This window comes from Haliotis asinina, chromosome 1 (assembly GCF_037392515.1).
Source record: "Haliotis asinina isolate JCU_RB_2024 chromosome 1, JCU_Hal_asi_v2, whole genome shotgun sequence".
NCBI classification, from domain to species: Eukaryota; Metazoa; Mollusca; class Gastropoda; order Lepetellida; family Haliotidae; genus Haliotis; species Haliotis asinina.
The window spans coordinates 19,954,062-19,980,221 of record NC_090280.1 but is presented as its reverse complement, the minus strand read 5'-3'; the positions used below and the strand labels follow the sequence as shown (position 1 = coordinate 19,980,221).

General features: G+C 41.1%; 2 protein-coding genes across 2 annotated transcripts; both read right to left on the bottom strand.

Annotated features, from left to right (window-relative positions):
• Window positions 1-8,806: 8,806 nt before the first annotated feature.
• LOC137288250 (uncharacterized) lies at window positions 8,807-11,895 on the bottom strand. Its single transcript, XM_067820716.1, has 3 exons — window positions 11,572-11,895; window positions 10,853-11,000; window positions 8,807-10,453 (listed from the first exon to the last, which is right to left on the bottom strand). The coding sequence occupies exons 1-3, from the start codon at window positions 11,881-11,883 to the stop codon at window positions 8,988-8,990; spliced, it is 1,926 nt and encodes a 641-aa protein (XP_067676817.1). The 5' UTR covers window positions 11,884-11,895; the 3' UTR covers window positions 8,807-8,987.
• A 4,922-nt stretch (window positions 11,896-16,817) lies between these two features.
• LOC137272922 (uncharacterized) lies at window positions 16,818-24,961 on the bottom strand. Its single transcript, XM_067805347.1, has 3 exons — window positions 24,665-24,961; window positions 23,897-24,044; window positions 16,818-18,335 (listed from the first exon to the last, which is right to left on the bottom strand). Exons 1-3 carry the CDS (start codon window positions 24,959-24,961, stop codon window positions 16,876-16,878), a joined length of 1,905 nt encoding a protein of 634 aa, XP_067661448.1. The 3' UTR covers window positions 16,818-16,875.
• Between the last annotated feature and the right edge of the window lie 1,199 nt (window positions 24,962-26,160).

Sequence of the window (26,160 nt, the reverse complement as noted above, 5' to 3'; positions counted from 1 at the left end):
CAATTGGAGTTCGTGATTTGGAGTGGGGTCTAGCTCCACTAACTGGGAGTGACGGATTGACCTCCATCTCTAAAGGTTCAAATTGGTTGTGAACCGTGATAGGGGAAGACTCTGAGGAAGGCACCTCCAAATGCTGGATGGTTCTGGTCCTTTTGGATTGTTTCTTTTCCTTTTTGCCATTTTTTTAAGATTTACTCTGACTCTGTGATTTCTCCTCTGCGATACATTGTGCTGCTAAGATAAATCTACCGACGGCAGTGATGCTACAGCCTCTGTCTGAGAAGTTGATGTAGATACATCAATCAGAACCTGAGAAGTCTGAATATTGTCACTGATTATGACTTGTTGATTGACCCAAGATAAGGATGTTTGACATGATTTTGATGTCATAGGAGGTCTGGAAATAAGAGCTCGAGAAGAGACTGCATTTGAGTATAAATTTGATGAAGTGGTAGAAAGGGGTACCAACTTTCTTGCAGAAGAATACGAGATATTGTTAGTGTGTTTGATATGTTGAATTTTTGTCTCGCGTTCATAAAAAGGACAGGATTTAGATGAGGCTAAGTGGTCTCCATCACAGTTAGCACACTCAGAAAGTTCGTGTGCACTACCACAACGGGAACATACCGAGCTGTTGCGGCAGAACGTGGCCCCATGACCAAATTTTTGACATTTGAAACATCGGAGAGGAGACGGAACATACACCTCCACCCCAATGTTGAAATATCCAGCTTTTACAGATTTTGGAAGGACGGAATGTGAAAACGTGAACACATACGTATTGAGCTTGATTGTTGTGCCATCGTCTTTCTTTTTTGAAAATTGCTTTACAGCGTGATTGTGAAGCTCAGTAACAATGTCCTCCTCAGTCATGTCAGAAAGACAATGAGCCCTATCTCTGACAATGCCTCTACAGGAATTCAGAGTTCTGTGTACAGAGGCAACAACGGGAGTATTCACAAACTGTTTTAATTTCAACAGATTGTCTGATTGTTGCTTACGCGCACATTCCACCAACAGAGAGCCATTTCGAAGTCGCGTTACATCCTTAACTTCTCCACAGACACCGTGAATGCCCTTGGAAATAGCAAAGGGGTTCAGCATGAGAGGGTTTTCATCAGCAGATGAGATGACAATAAATCTCGGCCACGAGGTCAACTAAGTCAGATGAGCCTTCATCAGATGACGAAGATTCAACATACCGGCGTTTATTCATCGATGAACCAGAAGGAATGGAGGTAGCCATTATGTAGGAAAAGTGTTCGACAACCCTGCTCCCCACCCACCATGGAGTGTCAACGAGGACGGTGTTGCAGCGGAAACCAGTCTGTTCCACCAGGGCTACAGGGATGTTATACTCCAGCCAATAAAAACTTGAAAAGCTGTTAAATCAAACAGATCAAATGCCAGGCTTTTCCAGTGAACTTCATAAGGAACGGGGTGGTGGATACTGGAAATTAAATACATCATTACTATATAATCAAGACTATGTAAATATGGTCAAGGACATGCTTCTTGAAACAAAATTAGGATACTGTAACTGCACTGAGGATGAACTAGGTCATACTGAGGACTCAAAATTACAACTTAAAATAAGTGACACATTGTTTTTAGAAACATTTTTGATGAAAGTGAGGGGGAAAACAATATCATTCTCTTCCTACCTAAAAAAAATCAAGACTGAAAAAATGAAAAATTTAGAAAAAACAATCTCTGCAATGGAAGAAGAAATCAGAGAAAATTTCCAAACAGTGTGTGAAACTAAACTTGCTGAACTATCCAAATGTAAACTAGAATTTGAAAAATTAAAAGAAGCTGAAATAAGAGGTATACAAATAAGAAATAGAATTCAGTGGTACGAGGAAGGAGAAAAAACAACCAAATATTTCTGTCATCTCGAAAACAGAAATTATGCCAGTAAGCTTATGAATAGTGTCATTAATGATAAAGGAGAAGTAATATCAGATGGTAAGGCTATTCTATATGAGCAGAGAAAATTTTATGAAAATCTATATGCATCAGGTGGTACAATAGCAAGTAAATATATTGAGATATTCAATGATATTATTACACCAAAACTAACAACTGTTGAAGCTGAAACTCTTGAGGGTGACATTACAATAGATGAGATAACACAAGCTGTTAAATCAATGAAAAATAACAAAAGCCCAGGAATAGATGGTTTCCCAATAGAATTCTTTAAATTTTTCTGGAAAGATCTCCATATTTGGGTTTGTAGATATATATCAGAAACATTCAGGCAAAATATGTTAAGTCCAACAATCAAAAGAGGCGTCATCACATGCATTCCAAAAGCTAACAAAAATAGACAGTTGTTAAAAAACTGGCGCCCAATTTCCCTTCTAAATTCTGTGTATAAAATACTCAGTACATGTATAGCCAATAGAATTAAAAAAACTTTGAATACACTAATTCATGAAACTCAGACAGGTTTTATCCCTGGAAGATGTATTAGTGAGAACATTAGACTGGTATATGATATTATGTTTGAAGCAAAATTACAGGGTAAAAAGGGACTGTTGTTACTTATTGACTTTGAAAAAGCTTTCGACACTGTCTCTAAAGAATTTATAATTCTAACAATAGGAAAATTTGGCTTTGGACCTAATATGGAAAAATGGATCAAAATATTAATCAATGATCCTACATCTTGTGTTATACAAAATGGTCATCTATCTCAGTTTTTTCACAATGAAAGGGGCTGTAGACAAGGCGACCCGGTCTCTCCCTACATATTCCTTTTAGTGGCAGAAATTTTAGGAACAATGATCCATAACAACAGTGCAATAAAAGGAATGACGTTGAATAATACTGAACATAAAATTGGACAATATGCAGATGATACTGAATTATTTCTTGATGGATGTGAAGAAAGCTTAAGCATAGCAATTGACACCCTAAATAATTTCTACAAAATGTCTGGTTTAAAAATAAACGTAGAGAAGACTAAAGCAATATGGATAGGCTCAATGGCAGGTAGTAACATGATGTTATGTCAGGATCTTAAGCTTGATTGGCACAGTGGGGATTTTGATGTACTAGGAATAAAGCTTAATCCTAAGTTGAATAACCTTTGGGTAATTAATACAAGAAAAAGACTAGAAATTATTAATAGAACTCTTGGGAATTGGAGAAAAAGAAATTTGACATTAATAGGGAAAATAACGGTTATTAAAACTTTAGCACTCTCATCATTAGTGCATATATTCACTTCACTCCCAAATCCTCCAAAGGAATTCATTGATAAATTAAACAATATATTTTATAAATTCATCTGGAATGATAAGCGCGATAAGATAAAGCGAACAACACTTATTAGAAAATATGAAGAAGGGGGACTAAGAATGGTTAATATAGAGGTATTCATTAACTCATTAAAACTGTCAGTATTAAATAAATATCTCCAAAATAAAAACACTAGCCCTAGTACCTTTCCATTCAAGGATATATTTCTGCTTGGAGCCAACATTGAAAATTATGTGAAAATAATTAATCCCTATTGGAAAGATGTGTTGGCAGCATGGGGAATATTTTATAGAACACATAAAACTGATTTTACAGATATTAATCAAATCTTATCTGAACCCCTTTGGTTCAACCATCAATTCCAAAATAGTAATTTTATTATAAGACATTGGTATTTTAAGGGTATTCACTCTATAAGAGACTTGTGTAATGATCAAGGTATTTTGTCATTTAATGAACTTAAGAAAACTTACAAAATCAAAGGCACAGTTCTTGATTACTACCAGGTTCTTTCAAATATACCAAGAAAATGGAAAGATACTATTAGAAATAATCTATTGATTGTTCATAATCACTATCTCAGCACACCACTGATATGTTTACTTTCAGCACCAAAGAGGTCAAGATATTTCTATGATAAGCTTATAAGTACTGAAACTTTCCCTTCTACATGTGAAAAATGGCAACAACTCTTTGACACTGTAATCCCATGGGAATATATTTTTAAAGATTATAGAAGATGCACAAAAGATACTAAATTGATTGACTTTCAATTTAAATTTATTCATAATATTATATACACAAAAAAAGAATTACTGAAAATGAAATTAGTTGATGATGAACTTTGCTCTTTTTGTAACTTAGTGTCTGAAAATTTGATACATATTTATTGGGAATGTGAATGTGTGAAAACATTCTGGTTGAAACTGAAAGAATATATTGACAATAAGACAACAGAAACATTTACCCTGACAAAATATACAGTCTTAATTGGTGGAAATAATACTGACTTAATGAACCATATACTTCTTGCTGGTAAAAAATACATTCATGTATCAAGTATTAAAAACACCAAGTTATCACTGGATGCATTTCTAAAAATACTGGGTGATATTTTCAAAACTGAAAAGTTTATTGCTACTAAGAATAATAAAATGTTACCATTTGACAGAAAATGGTCACCACTGCTGCCATATATCCAGTATGTATAACTTTTATCCATATGAACTTTTGTCTTATTATGTACTTGTGCTGTTGCATCATTTATTTGTGTATCTGTCTACTGAGTTGAATGGATAATAAAAAAAAAAAAAAAAAAAAAAAAAAAAATGCCAGGCTGGTTCGCCCTCGACACATTTCTGAGGAAACACAGAATTCAGAGGTTAATATTGCCAGATTGGTCCATGAGCCACCGCCTTCTGGCATGGGACTCTAGCCAAATTAGTACACAAAAAATTGTACATTGAAAGCCAAAAAAGCCAAGATCATATAATCAAAGTACTACGTGCAAAAGTATTCACCATGCACAGGGCTTGGCGTGACCAGCCGATTGATTGAATTGGGCCTATTCAACCTCCCGTCTAGGTGAAGTTAGGGCGTCTAAAACTTGAACATTTTCGCCCGACAACCACTGTTTTGTGTAGCGCGCAGTGTGTTTTGGGTCACTATCATTCTGGAAAATCCAATCATCTTCATACAATGTTTGTGCTGTCGGAAGAAGGTGACCATTTAGAATGTCAACGTATCTTTCTTTTGTCAAGTTTCCCGTGAAAACACACAATGGCGTCACTCCGCGAGCCGATATGCCACCCCACATGTGAAACTTCGGGCTATGTTTTGGTCGCTGGTAGATAGGTTTGACAGTATCTTTGGTCCAAATTTTCACACAATTAGGGAAAAGCCAAACAGAACTTTCATCCGAAAAGAAAACATTATCCCAATCTTGATTTTCATGAGCCCGACACCAGTTTAAACGTTTTACCTTTTGTGCATATTTCATCAACGGCGAGGGAATGCCACGTTTTTTCACCCAATTAAGTCTCTGTAATTCCTGCCTAACTGTTTCATTGCATACCTGAGGACTTCCTCTGCTAATCATTTCATTTCTGATGTTCTCAACACTTTTCAATTTGCCCCTACTCACAATCTGCCCAAGTCTTCGGCGATCCACAAGACTGAATTTCCTAGGCCGACCTGCCCCTGCTTTGTGCTCTATCCCGGTTCCTGTTTGAATATTCTTCAAAGTTCTGTATACTGTAGACAGAGGAATACCATGTCTACAAGCTAACACTTTAGCATCAGCCTCACCCCTTTCACAATCATCTAGAATGAGGTTTCTTTTCTCTCTTGCTGTAAATTCTGCCATGTCAACACAGGAAGCCGTCTGCTCAGACAAGGGATATAACTCTTGACGTAATGAGCTGCCTTCTAAGCCTTCAAGAGTTGTCTCCCTTATTTAGTATGCTTAGTGCGTAGTGAAAGCCCTTTTTCCATCTTAGCATCATTAGAAAAAGACCCAAAGATTTTCTCCATAATTTCTGGGAACACTGTACTTCTTTCTTTTTATATTAAGGGCGTTATGACCATTTACATCAGTTCAAAGCAATTCTACAAGGATTTTATATTTCATTACATTTGCAGAAAGATACATGTGAATGCAGAAAATTGCTCCACAGTTGAAACTAAACTCTTGCTTTATTGCTAACTATTTCACAAGATTACAATCTTTTACGACATGTTCTTGGAAGAGTACGATCTTACCTGAAAAGACTTTGGGACTATTTTGCTTGTACTCTCTAGAACAGATCCCTATCTCAGCTCCATCCGAGACATGCCCTTTTAAAAAAATCCTATTTTCTAATCTGCAAAAACCAATTAACTTTCTCCCCTTCGTCTATCCACTTAGCTCTTGAGCGAATTGACTCCCTCCATTTTAGCTTTGCCAATCACCTCTGTCCTCTTTCTTCCATTTCCTTACAGTCTGATGAGTTGGTTTCTAACGTTTAGTGTCATCTAATAAATCATGCGCTTTTTGGATATAGTTATTTTCAAAAAATGAATAATATGAAATAGACTTTCCCTTGATTTCCACTAAGAGTGTTTTGAAGCACAACAACAGGTTGGCCTGACCAGTATTACTAATATGATCCAAATTATCTAAATTCTGCGACACCAGAAAGAAATTTAGCCCTTCTTCTCTAACAGGATGAGGACGTCTTCACGTACGACTTTGTACTGCTGGGTTATGGTATCTCTAAACATCCTCGGGACAAGATTCCCAGTGATCTGAATCACTTGCGTTCCGGCATTGGGGTTGTTTATATGTTGATAATTAAAAGTATCCAAAGATTATTGTAGACACAAATTAAAATCCGCAGCTCTGCTTCCTTCAGAATTTCCAAGGCTGTGATTCTATCCGTCACCAGAGCACAAAACTCACACTCACATGGACTTCATGAATTGACTAGAGTCATCTTTTCTTACACATAGTAATACTCAACATAAAACAATGCTCATGTCATTCCTAAAAGAGTCATGAATAGTATTAGAAAAAGACGTCGACTCCCTTGACTGCCTAACATTACTATTACGTATACATCAGAATCCCATTCAATTATAACAAAAGATTCCTTTTTATGACAGTTCCCAAAAAGTTCAAAATGTCTTTGTTTGTAGCATATTCATTAAGGCTTCTGCATTCGACCGTGAAAATAGATATAATTAAGTCATCCATTCAGGCAGGTACAAAAGACTTTTGAAATTTTAAATGAAATAAATATGTTGCACAAACACATGAACTGTTTTCAGTGACCGTCACAGTCACCCAAACACACAACGTAACTTAAATACTGCCTGCTCCCATGGCTAGATATCAGGGTAAACATTAAGCAGTTGCTTCCCTTGGTACCTAGTATTACACAACAACTGTTCAATCCCTTGATACTCGAGCAGTCTTTTGAAACCATTATCAACGATGACGTTTTTTTGCAAACGAAGACCATCTGTTCACAATATGTGTGAACAACACAATGTTTTCTTCCGACGAAGACTTGTGTAGACTCAATAAACGAGAATCGGTTTCATTCGGTCCAATAACTTATGATTGATTTCTGTAATGTCTGAAGAATGCCGAGAATAATAGTGAGTGAGTTTAGTTTTCGTCGCGCTCAGCAATATTGCAGCTATGTGGCGGCGGTATGTAAATAATCGAGTCTGGATCAGACAATCCAGTGATCAACAGCATGACCATCGATTTGCGCAAGTGGGAACCGATGACATGTGTCAATCAAGTCAGCGAACCTGACCACCAGATCCCATTAGTCGCCTCTTACGACAAGCATTGCCGCCTTCTATGGCAAGCATGGGTTGCTGAAGGCCTATTCTACCCCAGACATTCACGGGTCCAGACAATAATCAAAATCCAGGTTGGGTTTTATATAAAGAGTAGGAGTTATATATATTTTTGGAGAGATTTTTCCCTTTCTTGTTGGGGTCATTTACTTATAGCTTTGCCAATGGTTACTTGTCAGTCACCTAGAAACAAAGAATCATTACCTGTATTCCTCCGACCCTTGATCATTTCCGGTGAGAAGCGGGCTTACTTTTCAATACTGCTATGTTATAATGTCATGGTATCTCCCACACATATTACACCATATTGATTTACTTTTCTTTACGGAAAACAACCGAACTTCAAGTCATTAGGTTGTGGTGGTTATTACAACTGATCTTCAGCAACTGATCTTTTCATAAGAGATTTAGGAACGCGACTGCGAGACTGTCTGACTTGGTCTTACTACTATTACTTGACTATGCTATTGCACTCTTTACACAATACCAATGGAACTATCTGTATGAAGGTTGCATTGATTCAGTTACCGGGAAATCAGGAAATAAGAAGATATGTTCATGATGTTGAGCACCTCGTTTTGGGGATAATCAGGGTCTTGAATGAGCCCGTGGTAAAACCGGCATGCCGTATTTATAGTTATCATAGAGCAAAACGCTTTCATCAGTATATCCTGTGCAAAGCGCTCAGGTCACAAATCAGGTCACAACCCCCACAACGAAGCATATACGATGCATGTGGTCTCACCCTCTGTTCACCCAGCAGAAAAAATGAGTACCCTGAGTCATCAAGCTCAGTAAACAAAGTCGGTGCGCCTAGTGGCAGCAAGAGTTTTATGCTCAGCAGGGAGTAGAGATTGATAATACGATGAGACGTTGAGATTGACATCCAATGATCGAGAGAACCATATACCAGCTCCTTGAGCATGTACTAGGTACGCTATATAGATATCCTGAAATAATAAATAATAATAATAATCACTTACAAATCCTTGAACAAACCCATGTTAAAACTTGCATAAAGTCCTCTATATTTATCCTAAAGTAAAGTGCTTCGACAGTATTTCAATATTTCACATCCGTTCAACCTAAGTTTACTAAGCCCTGTCTAGTGTGAAAAGCGTGGGTTCATTGTGAATCCTTGGGATTCGGTGTGACGGTGATGGCTGTACCATAAATACGAACTATAGCAGACACTGTACAGTGTATTCTTTATGTACATAAATGTACAAGTACGAAGTGATTGTTTATAAACTTCCCACAACATTATCTGTTGATGATCTTGGCTACCGTACCCTGGAACTAAAAGAGACACTGTGCACTGGATGCATTCTTTATGTATACCTTTAAATTTACAAGCATGAGCTGCCTGTTTAGATACTCCCGACAACAGCAGCGACAGTTGACACGCGTCCTCCTGTTTTGGCAAAATGGAGTTTCACCTCATTTTGGTTCTGCTTCAGCAAAGAGACAGGAACTAGGTATTGCATCGTCGTCCACGCCGTTTCGTAGAGATCATTGTTTTGCTGATGAAGGGAGTAAAACGAAGTGAGAGACTTGCTGTTCAGCTGCACCGACGTTGGCTTAGGATTACCGTTCTTGTCACTGAGACTAACACTGACTCGTAGATACGCGTACTGGACATTGCTCAGATGGCCCACATTGATGCTTGTGGTGACAACGTTTTGGTGTATTGGTTTGGCAATATCTGGCCCATAGTGAACAGTTTCTGTGATGGTCTTGCTGTGAGCAAAATCGAAGGCAGAGTGGAGCTTCAGATAGCAGCTTGCCCCAGTGGGAAGAGTGACGACACCATTGTTGAGATGAATCGTTGATTCTTTGTCTCGTACGGTAACCTTTTGGGCGTTCAAGTGGACACACGACATGACTGCTGTGGACGGATTCATCCATCCATGACCAAACTGGACTTTGACTTTTGTCGGCTTCTTGTCAAAGTTCTGCAGGAGAAGTACCACCGTTTTAGACGTTTGATCCACCAAAGCGTGAGATGCCACAACTCTCTCAGCTCCATGGTACTGACTGTCTGTTCTGAGATACGTCATTCGTTTTGAAAGCACCTCCCAGAAGTGGAAGGCCTCGGCTGGGGTTCTCTCGTGGTTGTTTTTGTCGAGGAGACTGTAATTAATGCTGCTTTGTCCAAAAGCATTGCTGTGCCCAACCACGAATACCACAGCCCTGTCGACAACTCCACGGTGATTCAGCATGGTAAAGAGTTCTGCATTCTGGAGGTAGACATATCCATAATCGATCACTGGGTTAGCTTTATCCATGTTGACTCCTGATATTCCGCCCAAACCATAGGCTGAACAGATGATTGGGACATCCTTACCGGTTTTCAAATGGGCATAACTTTCAATTAGATCTATTATGCCCACAAAACGGGCTTCAGTGGGACCTTGGAAGTAATACGAATCTCCATGGATTATCATATGACTGAAAGGGTGGAATGAGATGAAATCAAGGTGCTTGAGGGCCATGTCCATAAACGCCATGAGGTTTCCCCAGACCTTGAAGTCGTGTTTGTCCACCCCCGCAATGCCACCAGAATATGCCGGACCTCCAACTTTCACATGTGGTAAAGTAGCCTTGACTTTTGCATTGACGGACTTGTAGAAGGCTATAACTTGTGTCCAGTTGACGTTGTACTTCCACGTACCGTCGACTTCGTTGATAGGTTCATAGTATAGTGGCCCGTCCCCTTTGCTCCCATCATGGACGGCCTTGAGCAGCATGGCAGCCATATCAGCAGCAGCATCCACGTTGTTAGGGAATTTCCCTTTGTGCTGAGATGTGTCCATCCAGTGTGGCCAGGTTTCGCCTTCAAAGAGACACATCAACGTATCTAATTAATTGTCGTGTTGAAACAGCTTCAGACAGCACGACGATTAGTATTGCACAGAAATCATGGCCTGATCTATCGGCTTTGAATTTATGTTATTTTTGTGCTTAATTGTTCATGATTCAAGCGGAAAGTGAGCAATATATCCCGTCTAAACCATCACTGACAGTTTGACGTTTAATCCCATAAATAAAATCTATTTCAATCTAGAAAATACAAAATCAAATCCCTATGGAAGCTAAGGCGAAATCGTACCTCCGACCCAGAGCTGAAGCACATTAGGGGAAAGGGTGAGATTTTGCATTGTTACATTCTGTTTTGAACACTGACTTTTTCCTTTAAAATGCTATAAAGATATACAGTGTACATTGATCTGACCTTGAAGATCCAGCATGATGTCTCTCCCTTGGGCCCTTCCAAATCCAGCTCTATTTGCAGAGTATTTAGAAACGATTTTCTGTGTGAAGTGTGCATTCCGGAAGTAAGCTGGATCTGCGTAGCCCTTCCGGTGAGGGTCCTCTGGTGCCTGCACAGAGCGGCGTGACAGTGATGTACATCAGCATTAGAGTGTTATGCATCGGTGTTTTTTTAAAGACAATATGTTTAACATGAGACTGAATTGTCATGGAAGCGAATGGGTCATGCATTACAGTGAGTTGACGTGGGAGTGTTGTGCAAGAGAGCGTGCTTACCTGAGTGTGTTTATATATTAGTGTGTGCTGAGATGGAAGTACAGCACATCCGTCCTTGCCGACGCTATAGTGTTATACGTTAGCGTCTGATGAATTGGGTTAGTTGTCGATAATACTGTTTTGGACTTAAAGTAACACTAGTATGCTAGACTGCTGAAGTGAGTATGTTCTTTATCAGTGTGTGCAAGTATGAGAGTGTTTTGCATGGGAATATAGAAATATCCCACTGCCTGTGGATCAAAACCCATGCGTCCGGATAGTGACACGTGTAAGGAATAAGGAGTCTTGAAAATGAAACTGTTCCACTGGAGGAATGTGAGTGGGTCACTTAATATGAGCGATGACATCAGGCGTTAGGTAATAACGTAAATATGTCATGCTCTATAAGGAGTATTCGTCACTTACCTTCTCAAAGGCACCTTCGACCATATCACCTTTGTTCCAGCGGCCACACCTGGCACCAGTTTTCTTCACGTCCGGGATGATATTGGGATTATCCAACCCCATATGACCATTCCAGCGATCAGGATCAAACGTCTTCCTTCCTCCTTTCATGACGAAGTCCGGATAGATGGTCACTTGATATTGACCACTGACATTACACAGCATATGAACCATGACTGCCACATATAGTAACATACTGCTTGTTGAGAGCCACATGGTTCCTGAAGTGTGAGATTGACGCCAGTCGTCTTGTATATCAGGTGAGGAAAGCATGCAGGTCAGAGTTTATCTGAAAGTGCTGGTTATGTTTTTCACTTTGACATTTATGCACGGGAAAGGGCCATTTGTACATGGTTCTTATCTGATTCCAAATAGTTAATCCTGGTTTGATTTCAGTTTGTATTATGTTTGTGTGGGTAAGTGTATGGCTTTGAGTGTTCGTGTGTGTGTGTGTGTGTGTGTGTGTGTGTGTGTGTGTGTGTGTGTATTAACACATGCGCATATACACCACACCCATACACACACTATGTTTTTCGAGGCCTTATGCCAATTCACATACACTACAAGGACAGGTAAACACGGTAATTTCATATCAGATTACATTTGCACGAAGCCATACAGTAAAAAGCCTAGCTATTATTCAACCGATGTTCATATACTTTTGCTCTATTGCTACCGCTGCAACAATCGGAAATTTACTTGTGTGCTTCTTTAAATGTATACAAGTCGATAGTCCAATCAAAAGTTGCATACAATGAAGAACTACATCAAGAGCACCAGTCAACCAGACTCTTTTACTGCAATTACACTGAGTTCTTGTGCCATACGTAGATGACGCCTATGTTTACGATGTTTGGGGACTATTGCCTTCTAGGTCGGTTTTCCAACCTTCGGTGTTGAACTGGTTACTTCAATGAGCAAAGTGAGTTAGTTAGTTAGTTTAGTTTACACCGCACTAAGCTAACTTTCAGCTAGCTATGTGGCGGCGGTCTGTAAATAATCGAGTCTGAACTTGACAATCCGGTGATCAATAGGGTGAGCATCGACCTGCGCAATTGCTAACCGATGACATGTGTGTGAGCCTGACTACCCGATCCAATTAGTCCCCTTTTGTGGCAAGCATGGGTTGCTGAAGACATTTTATCCCGGATCTTCACGGGCATTAGTGAGCAAAGACTTTCTCCAATCAAGCTTCCTTTCTCCTTTGAGTGAGAGCGCCATGTGGTTTGCAGAAAAGAGTTGAATTGTACTGCACTGTTTGTGTTAGATTCAGTAGGTATGCTTGCTGTTTTATTAAGAAATTGAGACAATACTGTTGTTGAAATCATCAATGTTACTTTTATCTATGCACATTGTAATCCCTTGGCAGTCAGTGGTATATTCTTAAAAATGCAGGTATTCAATGTTTTTGTATAATCATGCGACAACGATGGAATGTTATTTTATCAGCTGAAGGTATGATATATATGTACAGTAGAACACGGATATAACGAACTCCAAGGGACCAAGGGATTTAGTTCGCTGTATCCGTTGTTCGTTATTCACGTTTGCTTATAGAGATGAAGAGACACGTATATACATGGGCTACATATTTTTATTCTTGTACATTGACATTAAAATTCTGATTTCATTGTTCAAATACATTATCTAGAACATCAACAATTTTAACAATATAACACTTAACTGCGTTTAACATAGTCCACAATTTTGCTCTGCACGCCACGTCCTGCCGATTTCATTTTGTTGACTGCTGCACATACATCTGCTAGGGAGTCAAAAGTAGAATTGTCTGATCCTTCACACACAAGCAGATGACGCAGATGCTGCATTGGCCTCAGCAAATGATGGCTTCGGACGAGGTTCATCATCTTCACTGTCCGAGTCGGGAGCAGGTGCGACAGTGGGCGTGGCAAACTGGTGGCTGACTGACGTCACAATCTCGTCTTCTGTAGGTCTTGCCTGCCATAGCGACGAGAGCGAACTGAAGATCTGTGTATCAGTCAATGTTGATTCACCGCCCACAAGGTTGATGTATACCGCTAAGTCGCTGAGTTGACACTGAGCTGACACTGAGTGAGTTCGCTACTCACGTCGTTATTTGGGCTTGGGGTCAGGAAATCAGTTCGCTATAACAGTTAATTCGCTACTCACGAGTTCGTCATTCACGTATAATTTTAATGATATTATAAAGGGACCATTGACGGGACTTTTAAATTTGTTCGCTATATCCGTTTGTTCGCTATATCCGTGTTCGCTATATCCATGTTCTACTGTATATCATATATAAAATGTATTCATTTATTCTGTCACTGAAGTGTGCCATTCCTTTACTCCGACATGGTTGCTAAAACCCTCTGATCACAAAATATGGTCTCTTACATACCCCCTTCACCTAATCCCGAGTAATCAACCAGCCATGAAATGTCCATATCACCAAATTAATGTTCCGTACCTAACGGGTAAAAATTAGGTGAAGTGGGAGGACACCAGTCGTAGGGTGAGTGAGTGAATTAGTTCTACGCCGCACTCAGCAATATTCCAGCCATATGGCGGCGGTCTGTAAATAATCGGGTCGGGGGAATAATCAGGGCTTTGAATGAGTCCATGGTAAAAGCGGCATGCCATAATCTATAGTTATCATACAGCAGAAAGCTTTCATCGGTATTTCGGTCACAGATCACCAAGCTCAGTGACATGACTATCTGTTACAGATACTTGAAGGAGTCCGTGTTAAAACTGGCATAGCATAATCTATATCTGTGGTAATACAAAGTACAATATTTCGCATCCGTTCAATCTCATGTCTAATGTAAAACCCACTGTAAGACGGATCTATTCCGCCGAATATTGATGTACCACAACAACAAAGAAAAGACAACATTGGACAGAAAAAATGCATTCTTTATGTACAAACATGTACAAGCGAGGACTACTTGTTTAAAAACTGCCGACAGGAACAACGACACTTTTGACTAGCCCTCCTGTTTTGACAAAATGGCGTTTAACTTCATTGTGGTTTTGCTTGCGGTATGAGCCCAGTTGCACTGTTGATGGCTTAGGATTTCTGGTCCTGTCATTGAGACTGATGCAGACTGGTAGATATGCATGCTGCGTATTGCTCACATAGCCTGCATTGATGCTTGTGGTGAAAACGCTTTGGTGTATTGGTTTAGCAATATCTGGCGAATAGTGAACAGTTTCTGTAATGGTTTTGCTGTGAGCGAAGGCAGATTGGAACTTGAGATAGCAGCTTGCCAAATCACCAGCAACATCCACGTCGTTAGGGAATTGACTTTTGTGCTGAGATGTATCCATCCAGTGTGGTCACTCTTGGGCTTGCAAGAGTCAGAGTGACGCATTTAATTTACCATAGTGCTGATTTAGTTTCCAGTAGTATGACAACGTAGTTTGTATTACTAACAAATTATGGTTAGATTTGTCGATTTCACTGTGCGTATTTTTGTGTTTGATTGACAACTTGAAAAATATGAAAAATACACGATATTACTATAAAACAAATGAAGTCCTAAAAATGCCTCCTTTTCCTAGACTTGACAAAACAGTGTAGTTTCGGTTTGTATACATTGATTTTGATTTTGAGGCCTGCAGGATCTCTTTCATGTTCCCATACCAAATGACACGACACGAGCAGAACGTATCTACCCTGAACACAAGACATTTACCCTCACCTATACTAAATATTGTTACACATTTTGTGTGGCACGTATGGGATATTACCGTGTCCAGGTTTGGTTACTCTATGCCATTGGTACAATAATAAGACAAAATAGTAGTTTTTGAAATGTAAAGGCTTTGTTTAACACTGCCACAATCTTTCAAAATGCCACAACACACATTACTCCGACCTTTAAGATCTATCATGATGTCTCTCCCAAGGGTCAGTCCAGCTCTATTCGCAGAGTATAAAGACGCTGTGTTCTGTGTGAAGTTTCCGGAAATAAGCTGGATGAGCATAGCCCTTCCAGTGAGGGTCCTCTGGTGCCTGTAAAAGTGGCTTGTCAGTGTTACACATCTGAGGTTGTTAAGGTGAATGTGTTAATATCGGTGTGTACTACTTTGTTGTGTACTCTGTGCTTTTTAAGGATGCTTACATAATCAAGTCTCTATTTGTCTGATGGATAATGTAAGGGTGGTATTATATACCGAATTTTTTGTATTAAAACAAAATTGTGTGCATTTAAAATTTGGCACACAAAAGTAATAGCATCTCTGTTAGGCTCCTAAGAACGCTTCCAATGAATTGTTTTTATAAAATCTGGTCGTGATTCTTATGAATCTCCATGCCCATGTACACAAAAAACCTTGCACAGAAATGAACTCGTTGTATGTAGACAAACATACAGAGAGTTTACCGAATATTAGGATCTTTCGTCTGTGTCATCCCCGACTTTGAGTTGGTTGAACTAATGAAAACTACCGTCTGGCAAGTGGCTGATATAAAGAAAACAAACGGTCTTGAAAATGAAAATATTCTCTTTGAAAAAATGGGTCAACCAACATTAGTGATCGCATCAAGTGTTCGATTGGATGTATGTCATGTCCTACTAGGATTACTTAATATGATTGCATCAATTACCTTCTCAAAGGCACCTTCGACCATATCGCCTTTGTTCCAGCGGCCACAACTGGCACCGGTTTTCTCAACGTCCTGGATGCGGTTCGGATTATCCAGCCCCATGTGACCATTCCAACGATCAGGATAAAACATCTTCCTTCCACCCTTCATGACGAAGTCCGGATAGATGATCACTTGATGTTGTTCACTGACAAAGCTTAACATATAAATCAGGACCCCCACACACAGCGACACTCTGTTCATGTGGACCGAAAATTTAGTGTGAGAAAAAGAAGTGTGTGTGTGTGCTCGTGTGTGTGTGAGCATGTGTACCTGTATGTATGCACACAACAGGCTGTCCACTCTGGCTGTACAAACGAAACTATGCATAGTCCCATCACAAGTGACCTGTCTCCGTCGCCTGATTGGTAGCAATTTGGCTACCATAGACAGGTTTGAATGTCTCAGCTTGACAGATACAGCACTAGGGACCACACATCCTTAGGATACACCCCCTTAGACCTTGTTGATGGACTGAACCTGATCACTTCAAATTACTTAACATGCTGCACCATAACTGGCGGAGACGAAGCAAAATTTGCGGCAGAACTAAAACAAACTAAAACATACATTCCACAGTGCATTGCATTCTTTATGTACGCAAATGTACAAGAACAGGGACTGTTTGTTTAGAAAGTTCCCACAACAACAACAACACTTATAACTAGCCCTCCTGTTTTGGCAAAATGAAGCTTAACTTCATTTTGGTTTTGCTTGAGGTAAGAGCTCGGAACTAGATATTCTATCGTATTCCATGTTGTATCATAAATGCTCTCGTTTTGCTGATAAAGGGAGTAATATGAAGTTAGAGACTTGTCATTCAGCTGCACTGATGTTGGTTTAAGATTACCGGTCTTGTCACTGAGGCAGATTCTTAGGTATGCGTACTGGACATTGCTCAGATGGCCCACATTGATGCTTGTGGTGACAGCGTTTTGTTGTATTGGTTTGACAACTTCCGGCCCATAGTGAATGGTCTCTGTGATGGTCTTGCTGTGAGCAAAGTCGAAGGCAGATTGGAACTTGAGATAGCAGCTTGCCTCAGTGGGAAGAGTGACGACACCATTGTTGAGATGAACCGTTGATTCTTTGTCTCGGACGGTAACCTTTTGGGCGTTTAAGTAGATACAAGACATGATTGCTGTGGGCGATCCCATCCACCCATGACCAAACTGAACCTTGACCTTTGTTGGCTTCTTGTCAAAGTTATGCAGGAGAAGTACCACTGTTTTAGACGTTTGATCCACCAAAGCGTGCGATGCCACGACTCTCACAGCTCCATGGTACTGACTGACTGTTCTGAGATATGTCATTTGATTTGAAAGCACCTGCCAGAAGTGGAACGTTTCCGCTGGGGCCCTGTCGTGGTTGTTTTTGTCGAGAATACTGTGATCAATGCTGCTTTGGCCGAAAACCTCTCTGTGTCCAGTTAGGTAGACCACAGCTCTGTCAACAACTCCACGGTGATTCAGCATGGTAAAGAGTTCTGAATTCTGAGTGTATACATATCCATAATCAATCAGCGGGTTAGGCTTCTGCATGTCTACTCCTGATATTATGCCCAAACCATAGGCTGAACAGATGATTGGGATATCCTTACCAGTTTTCATATGGGCATAACTTTCTATTAGATCTATTATGCCCACAAAACGGGCTTCAGTTGGACCGTCGAAGTAGTGAGATTCTCCTGTGACATACATGTGACTGAAAGGGTGGAATGAGAAAAAGTCAAGGTGCTTGACGGCCATGTCCAAAAACTCCTTGACATTTCGCCAAACAAGGTAATCCCTTTTGTCCATCCCCGAAATGCCACCCGAATATGCTGGACCCCCAACCTTCACATGTGGTAAAATGGCCTTGACTTTTGAACTGGCCAGCTTATGGTAGGCCGTGATTTTGGTCCAGTTAACCTTGTACCTCCACATAACGTCTACTTCGTTAATGGGTTCAAAATATGGTGGTTCGTCACCGTTGGTGCCATCATGGAAGGCCTTAAGCAGCATGGCAGCCATATCAGCAGCAGCATCCACGTCGTTAGGGAATTTTCCTTTGTGTTGAGATGTGTCCATCCAGTGTGGCCATTCTTGCGCTATAATGAGGAACAGTGATGCATTTAAATAACTGTAGTTGTGAAGGAGGTTATATATTTAGTATCTGGTATTAATCTACACATTTCATATTGCAGAAGTATCTGGGTGAATACAATTTTGCTGTCCCGTGTTCAAGCCAATAAGCCAGAGTTATCATATCATGTGCAATACAGCCCCATCTTGAGGACTTTTGTATTTTGGATTAAAAGTTAGTCACAGACATAAACTATTTGAAAAGTAGGGGAATGTCCGTAACACTCACACCTCTCGATGTCCTTTATATTAAGTCACAAAATAGCTCAATAGTCAGGTATGCATTACACGAACATTTTGATCAGATGATTTGCCAAAGCCAAGTTAACAAGCGTCCAACTCAGTTTACCAATATCTCACAAATCCGCCTATATTTTCAAGTAAATTCTGAATTAGACGTGCTGTACTCTTGATGAAAAATTCAATGTCAACTTGTTTCATTCCATCCCATTCTTCCTGCAGGAGACCCGTGAAGGTCCCGGGGTAGAATAGGCCTTCAGCAACCCATGCTTGCCATAAAAGGTGACTATGCTTGTCGTAAGAGGCGACTAACGGGATCGGGTGGTCAGACTAGCTGACTTGGTTGACACGTCATCGGTTCCCCATTGCGCAGATCGATGCTCATGTTATTGATCACTGGATTGTCTGGTCCAGACTCGATTATTTACAGACCGTCGCCATATAGCTGGAATATTGCTAAGTGCGACGTAAAACTAAACTCACTCACTCACTTCCTGCAGGACCATGCCGAGTTCATTGAAATCTCGATGATGGCTTAGCTACAGTGAGCTAGGGCTACTCCTTTTGTCACAAAGAGGTTGTACTTGGCCAGCAGCTGCAATATGGCTCTAATCGACTTGCAGCTCAGTGGGACCAGGTCATTTGTAGATGCATTCCAAAGATTTGCCGATGTCATAAAAATCTTTGGTCATCAGCAGTTTGGCTTCTTTGTAGTGACTGGCGACGCTGACGATGGTCAGTACATACTTGTAGGTTTTGCACCTAACCCTGTCATGTGGTATAAACAGGAGGTCGGCTTAGTGAACACAATTTGGTGTCGAAATGTCACATTTTCTTCTTGGTGTGTACCATGGTACTGGGAGTTAAACTTGCTAGATGGCTTGTTTTTCGAGCCAAGCTTTGGCTTTCTCTCATTCAGCTTTGGTGAGTTTCAGGATGGTGTCCAAACCTTTGGAGTGTCCACGTGGGCTGTAAGAAATTTTCTCCATGTTCATTCACATATTAGGCTCCATCCGAAGACTTTGATCGAACTCAAGCACTCAGTGTATTTTTGTGAGTTTCATGTCCAGTGACAGGTACAGCCGTTGTGATAGTGAACAATGTGTTTCGTTTTGTCCTTAGGGTTATGGACGAGTTGTTTTTTTTACGTTAGCTGTCATCTTATTGTTTCCCAGCAAGTTTCGTTTGGTCATTGGACATCCAGTCCGTGTTCACCATCAATCGTTCGGGAGCCTGCTGACACGTGTTGTGTGAGTCAAATGATTCTCAAGGGTATTCCAAATGTACTTCGAGCACGTAGCCTTTGTTCGAATCTAGCTATTCACTCCCATCATCTCAGGCAAGGAGAAACATTCAAATCCTTGGGTGGGGAGATACTGGCACGTGGCCCAGTCATACAGGTTGTTGGCGTCGAGGAGGTGTATGCTTGGTTTGCCAGGGCCATGGCCCTCCATGTACTTGTACTTTGGTGTAGCATTTGGAGGCCACGGAAATCCCATGTTGGAAGTCTTTCTCTGTGAACAGTTGCATGTTGTAATCCATCAGCAGTTACGGTTCTACATGGCATCCCAAGAGAGACGGGGATAAATTAAATACCATGCGGAATCCAGGCCATACTGTTTTGAGCTCATTTTCGTGAAGGTCTCAAACATGTCGGCCAAAAGCATCACATCTGTTTGTGTACAGGTCATGGTAATTGCAAAGTGTTTTGCCGCCGAGTTTGTTCCACATGTTAACTCTGTGTGAGTAATCATCCCGAGTGATGGTCGAGTCAGTCAAGGTGCTGTGAAAACATTTGATGGGAGGCAATCACGCCTCGTTGAACTAGGACCAATCATTCATATAATCGTAAGGGTAGTCACCCTTCCGGAGCAACAGAGACCGAGCCTCGGTGCCTGTGTATAATAGAGTGGTTGATTTCAGGCCGTTCATGGAGAACGAGATGCACTTTTCCGTGTTTTTGGGGATGCTGTGTCTTCGAAGGCGTGTAATGCTGAGAGGGCATGGTTGCATCATAGAGAAGTTTGAGTCGTTTGCTGGCGAGCAGGTAGTAATTTCGCCCAGCGTCATCAACGTTTTCATGGTGTTGTTTTTGGGCAAGAGTCAGGTATTGATGAAATCAATTCTCCAAGCACGTTTTTCAGCGTACCCAGATTGTGCGGTCTGCAGTTTCTTCACAACCTTGTGATGTTTTTGTTTGGCTTCAACTTCAGCCGCATTCAACATTTGCAATCGGGAGTAAAGGATAATTGTTGCCTGAAATCGCCAAGGTGTTGACTAATGCCTCGCCGACCGTTGATGATGTATGCATTTACATTGTTTTTACTTCAATATGTTTTCCAGAATGGTGCCTTGCTTGACAAGCATGTCTATAGTGGCCGTCACCAATCCCAAGTCGAACACAAGCATGCCCATGTCTTGCGGGTTGAAATCGAGCATGGGCACTGGTTGTTTGGTGATCATTTTGCTGAAGTGCGCATAGCCTATGGCCAGCAAGATGACAGTGGCAGCATGGCACGTGTATTGTCCTTCTATTTCATCCTTACTTTGTTTGTCGACATCCTTACTTTCGACAATGCTTCACCTTGATGATCACCACTGTCACCAGAGCAAACAACATGCCGGATCTGTTGTACAGCATGCAGCTGATGGTGATTGATGAATGGATCTTTCTCAAGATTTTCCCACAAGTAAAGTCTGGCAGAATGGGAAGGAAGTATGAAGACAGGCTGATGTAGACCTGCATCCTATGGTTTTCGTGATTTCGAGACAGAGTACCTCACATACAACTTGTCAATGTCTGCGGCAGGCAATTTGTGAATTTTATCGGGTGTGTGATCACCACTGCCCAAGTAGTGCTTGGCTTTGCCGCTGACTGCAAGTGCCACCAGCCTGTTGTTCACACTTCTAGTGGTATTATCTTCCATTTGCACGAACTGGTCATTCCACTCCACCTTGTAATAATGTAAGAAACGTTTTTTTGAGCCTAATACATGATGAGCCTAAACTCTGATGCACACGAAACACAGCAAGATGAAATCAAGTTGATACGCAATTTGGTCGGTTTTTACAGTAGTTGGGTGTGTTTCATTTAAGAGAACTGCTTCTTCGTGTGGTTGCATTCTTTTGGGGAAGGAATCACGTCGTTTTCCTGCAAACATTCCTTGAACGAATCCCTTTCCTTGCAGTGAAACCAGGAGACCCATCACGTCTGTTCTCTCAAATGTTTCAGAACTGGGTTGAATTTCTGTGTCAGCAACCAAACTCTGTGCTTTGTGTGTCGGTCCAAGAAGGCGAGGTATAACATCACGTCTGCCTTTGTCACGATTTCCCTGTTGGTGCTGCAGTTGTCTAGGAGGTACAGTTTCAGTTCTCCTTTCAGTTTCTGGTGGTAAGTACACACGCGTTCCTGGATTGACTCCATCCACATTCAGGTCCATCGTCCCCCATGCTCTCTCCCAAAGTTGGGCAGAAAATGATGATCTGGTTGAACGCCTCTCGATAGTAACCATTCAGCAGGTCCAGCATGAATGCCATTTTCCCGCACCTGGTCTGACTGCACTCAATCGCGATAAGATCAATATATGGCTTGCATAAGTCTCCCATTGTCTATGTTCAGTTGCACATCCATAATCCTTTACAAACATACATTCATTTAGCCCTTCCGTTTGAGCTTTCTTGGTGATCTGGACAGTGCTCCCCTCGCTACCATTGTTGATGCGATGTCCGCTGCCATGGAGACCGTGATTGTCTGTGGATCGCATGTCCAGCCACTGGATGTACTTGTTGGTCAGGTACTCCCTGCTGCGTTGGTTTCTGGTGTGCCTTTGATCGTCTGCAGCTGTATGATCTGGTGCTACTGCTGGTGACCTCTCATGCCTTGGCTGTACAGGTAGCTGAGCATGCTCTTGGCGGTCACTTCCATTTTCATGATTTCGGGGTTGAAACATTTTTGACTGTCTCTTTCCAATGGTTCATCATCCTCCACGGGAATGATCAAGATGCCTTTCATCGATCGCACGAGCACATTCAGGTCGACGTTCATTTGTGTGTTTATTTGTGTGTTCATTTGCTCTTGTCATAGATGCTCGTCTGGTACCTCAGGACTTGGTTGTACAGGATGGACAGCTTTCCTCAGTACAGATGACCAATTTGCCGGGCCAGCTGGGAGCTCGTGACCATGACGAACTGCAGTTAGATGTTGTCGATGGCGTAGCTGCACAACTTTGCCGTAGTCATTGAACGTCACTCTCACCTCGCTATAAGTACGTCCTTGCGAGATGGTAGCAAGGCAGATGGGGGGAACTGTCAAGGGCTGCATTTCATTCCGCTGAAAACACCCATCGTCTCGCTAATGTATAACAAGTGCGACAATACACTAGATTGTTAGCCTTTCACCAGATTGACTCCATGTTCACTTAAAAGTGATTATTTCCAAGAGGATTCGACATATTTTCGTGAAATTATGCATGTATCTCAGCAGATGGTTACCTTATAGCAAACCAGCATTGACAACACTCTCGATGACTTCTTCGATTAATTAAGACTTAATTACGGCAAAAAGTTGATCATTTTGCCTTTCCCAACCGACCTAATGCTCGCTTCGAAATCCATATCTTGAAAACTATTCCATCGATTTTACATAAATATTGCATGCACCTTGGTAAATAGTATACACAATTGGGGCATAGGATAAAAGACGACCAGGGCCTAACAAATTGTGTATACCACTGGGCCCACTTGCACAAAGCAATCTTAGCGCTAAGACTATCTTGTGCCAATGTTGGAGGATGGGAGTTACAATCATTGAAGCGCTAAGATCGCTTTTTGCAAGTCACCACTGGTCAGTGTAAGGCGGTAATGCTCTTCTGTTGAAAGTAGACAGAAACAACACGAGTCTCGCAAGGATCGCTCTTGGACGACCAGATCCCCATGTCTCATTAACGTTCCTCCATTGTGATCTGATAATTACTGATGGTGACACGTTAAAGACTAGTGCCACATTGCCCTCTCTTGTTCTACCGTGACGACCAGTGAAGATAGGAGTTAGAACTGATCTTCACTAACCCTTACTTGTCTTAGCTGACTTTGTTGACGCTATTTGATCGTAGTCCAGTTCCGTAGATCGAGGTTTATGTTGAAGATCACTGGATTATGTGGTCCAGACCCGATTATTTAGAGACCGCCGCCTTTTGCCAGTTTGCTGACTGCGATATAGCATTTAATTGAGGTCAAAAACTTTCAGTTTGGTTTTGATCACTTAAATGTATAACAACACTGATCTTACCACTAAGATCAAGCATGATATCTCTTCCAGGGCCTCGCCCGTATCCTGCTCTGTTATTAACATATGCAGAAACTATACTATGTTGGACCTGCGCATTCTGGAAGTACGCTGGATCGGCATAGCCCTTCCGGTGAGGATCCTCTGTTGCCTGCAAAAAGCGACATGACAGTGTTGTATATTAGAGGGTGTTAACGTGAATGTGTTGATATTGGTCTATGCTAATTTGCTATGTACTGTGTGCTTTGCAAGGGAGTAAAATAAGCAAGTCTATATATGTATGATGAGAGAAGGACAGAAAGCGCGAGAGGGAGAGATTGAGAGAGAAAAGAGGGAACAATTCATAAATTAGATATGAGTACATTTTGAAGATTAAAAATCTGTCGTCTATGGACAATAAAAGTACTAGAGTATCACAAATCTTAATTTAAAACAAGCATGTTATATACAAAAAAATACCATTAAAGAGGGCGATAAAATATATATCACGGGTTATCGATCGTGAGCAACTGAAGGTAGATCACCACACTAGAAACCATGGAGTCACATCTGTCAAAAGGGATAACCAGTGTTCTACGAACCACACCGATTAAAAAGTAGATAAATAATTAAGATGTCTTAGTGAAGATATGGCTGCAATATTGTCGATGTGACGCTAAATATTAACTCAGCCACTATGCAAAGCTGGTGATAAAAACTGTACACCATTAAGGCAACACTTAAATTTTCCTGTGTTCTTTTAGTTTGACAGTATAAATTGCACCAAAATACCTTCCCAAAGGCAGGCATATCACCCTTGTTCACGCGGCCACATCTGGCACCGGTTTTGTTCACATACGGAATGATATCGGGTCTATCAATACCCATATGACCATTCCAGCGATCAGGATCAAACGTCTTCCTTCCTCCTTTCATGACGAAGTCCGGATAAATGGTCACTTGATATTGACCACTGACAAGACATAGCATATAAACAAAGACTGCCACGCATAGCCACATACTGCTTGCTGAGAGCCACATGTTTTCCGAAGTGATACAGTTCTCCTGTATATAAGGTGTGAAATGCATGTAGATCAGAGTTTATCAGGCTGCTATTTTGGTAGGTCGACCTTACATTTGTGCATGAGAAAGTGACATTTGTACTTGAGATTGCTCTTATCAAACCTTTGTGGAGACATGCCAAATATTTCAACCTGGTTACACTTTTGGAGGTTGTCTGGTCGAATTAACCCAGTAAGAACCAATCGTTCAGGTCTCCAAAAAGATGGAAAATGGTTGAACTAGCGAAAATATCTTTTTTAAAACTAAACTTACTCACTCTAACAGAATTCAATAGAGACTCAATCCTTTCGTTTTCAGGTGCCTCAGTAACCTAGCTCCAAAGTATCTATCTGACCTGATCGCCAGATATTTAGCCCAACCGGAGTCTTCGATCTCAACATCTTGGTCTTTTTGTTGTTCCACAGTTAGGGTCCAGTACAAGGTTTGGGATTCGATCATTTCATCATCCCACTCTCTTCAATCAACTTAAACTGGAGTTAAGGACAATTAACAACGACAATTAACACTTTCAAATCTAAACTGAAGACATACCTTTTTAAGGAATCGCATGGTGTCTAACGTTTCATTCTGTTGATACGTGAAAGCAACCACAGGTGCATACCTTTGATTCCCTTAGCGTATTGCTTTCTTCCTGACAAAACCAAGGCCATGTACGTCATCATGTTCCGCAACACCAAGGTAGCAGCAGCCGCCCATAGCTTCAACCTGCAACCCACTGTCACCCCGATCGACTTTGAACATGCCGTTACCAACGCACCACTTGAAAACAATTCAAGAAAAACTTAATTCCTTTATGCGTGGAGCGTTTGTAAAAAGACGTGAACAAAGATATACCTACACATCTATTTTCATCATCCCCGATATCTCCAGAGTTTAGGTATCCACCAATCAAACTATGTGCAAGAACTCCTACCTCTTGTAAAGAACCTCTGCTACGCCTGTATTGCTGAGCCCAATCGCTCAGATAAGTTAAGAAGCGAAAGTGAGTTGTGATTGGTACACTCAACTTCCCACAGTAGACACCTGATTGAACAAAAAGCCAGCCATGGGAGGAAATAAGATCGTTGAGTCGAGCCGTAGATGCATCCAGGGTGTAGTGGAAATTTATCAGAACGTATACCCTGGAGACATCGAGGATGCTATTTCCATAGGCTCATGACCATTTATGAAAGGGTAGTGGGGTAGGCAGCTTAGTGGTTAAAACG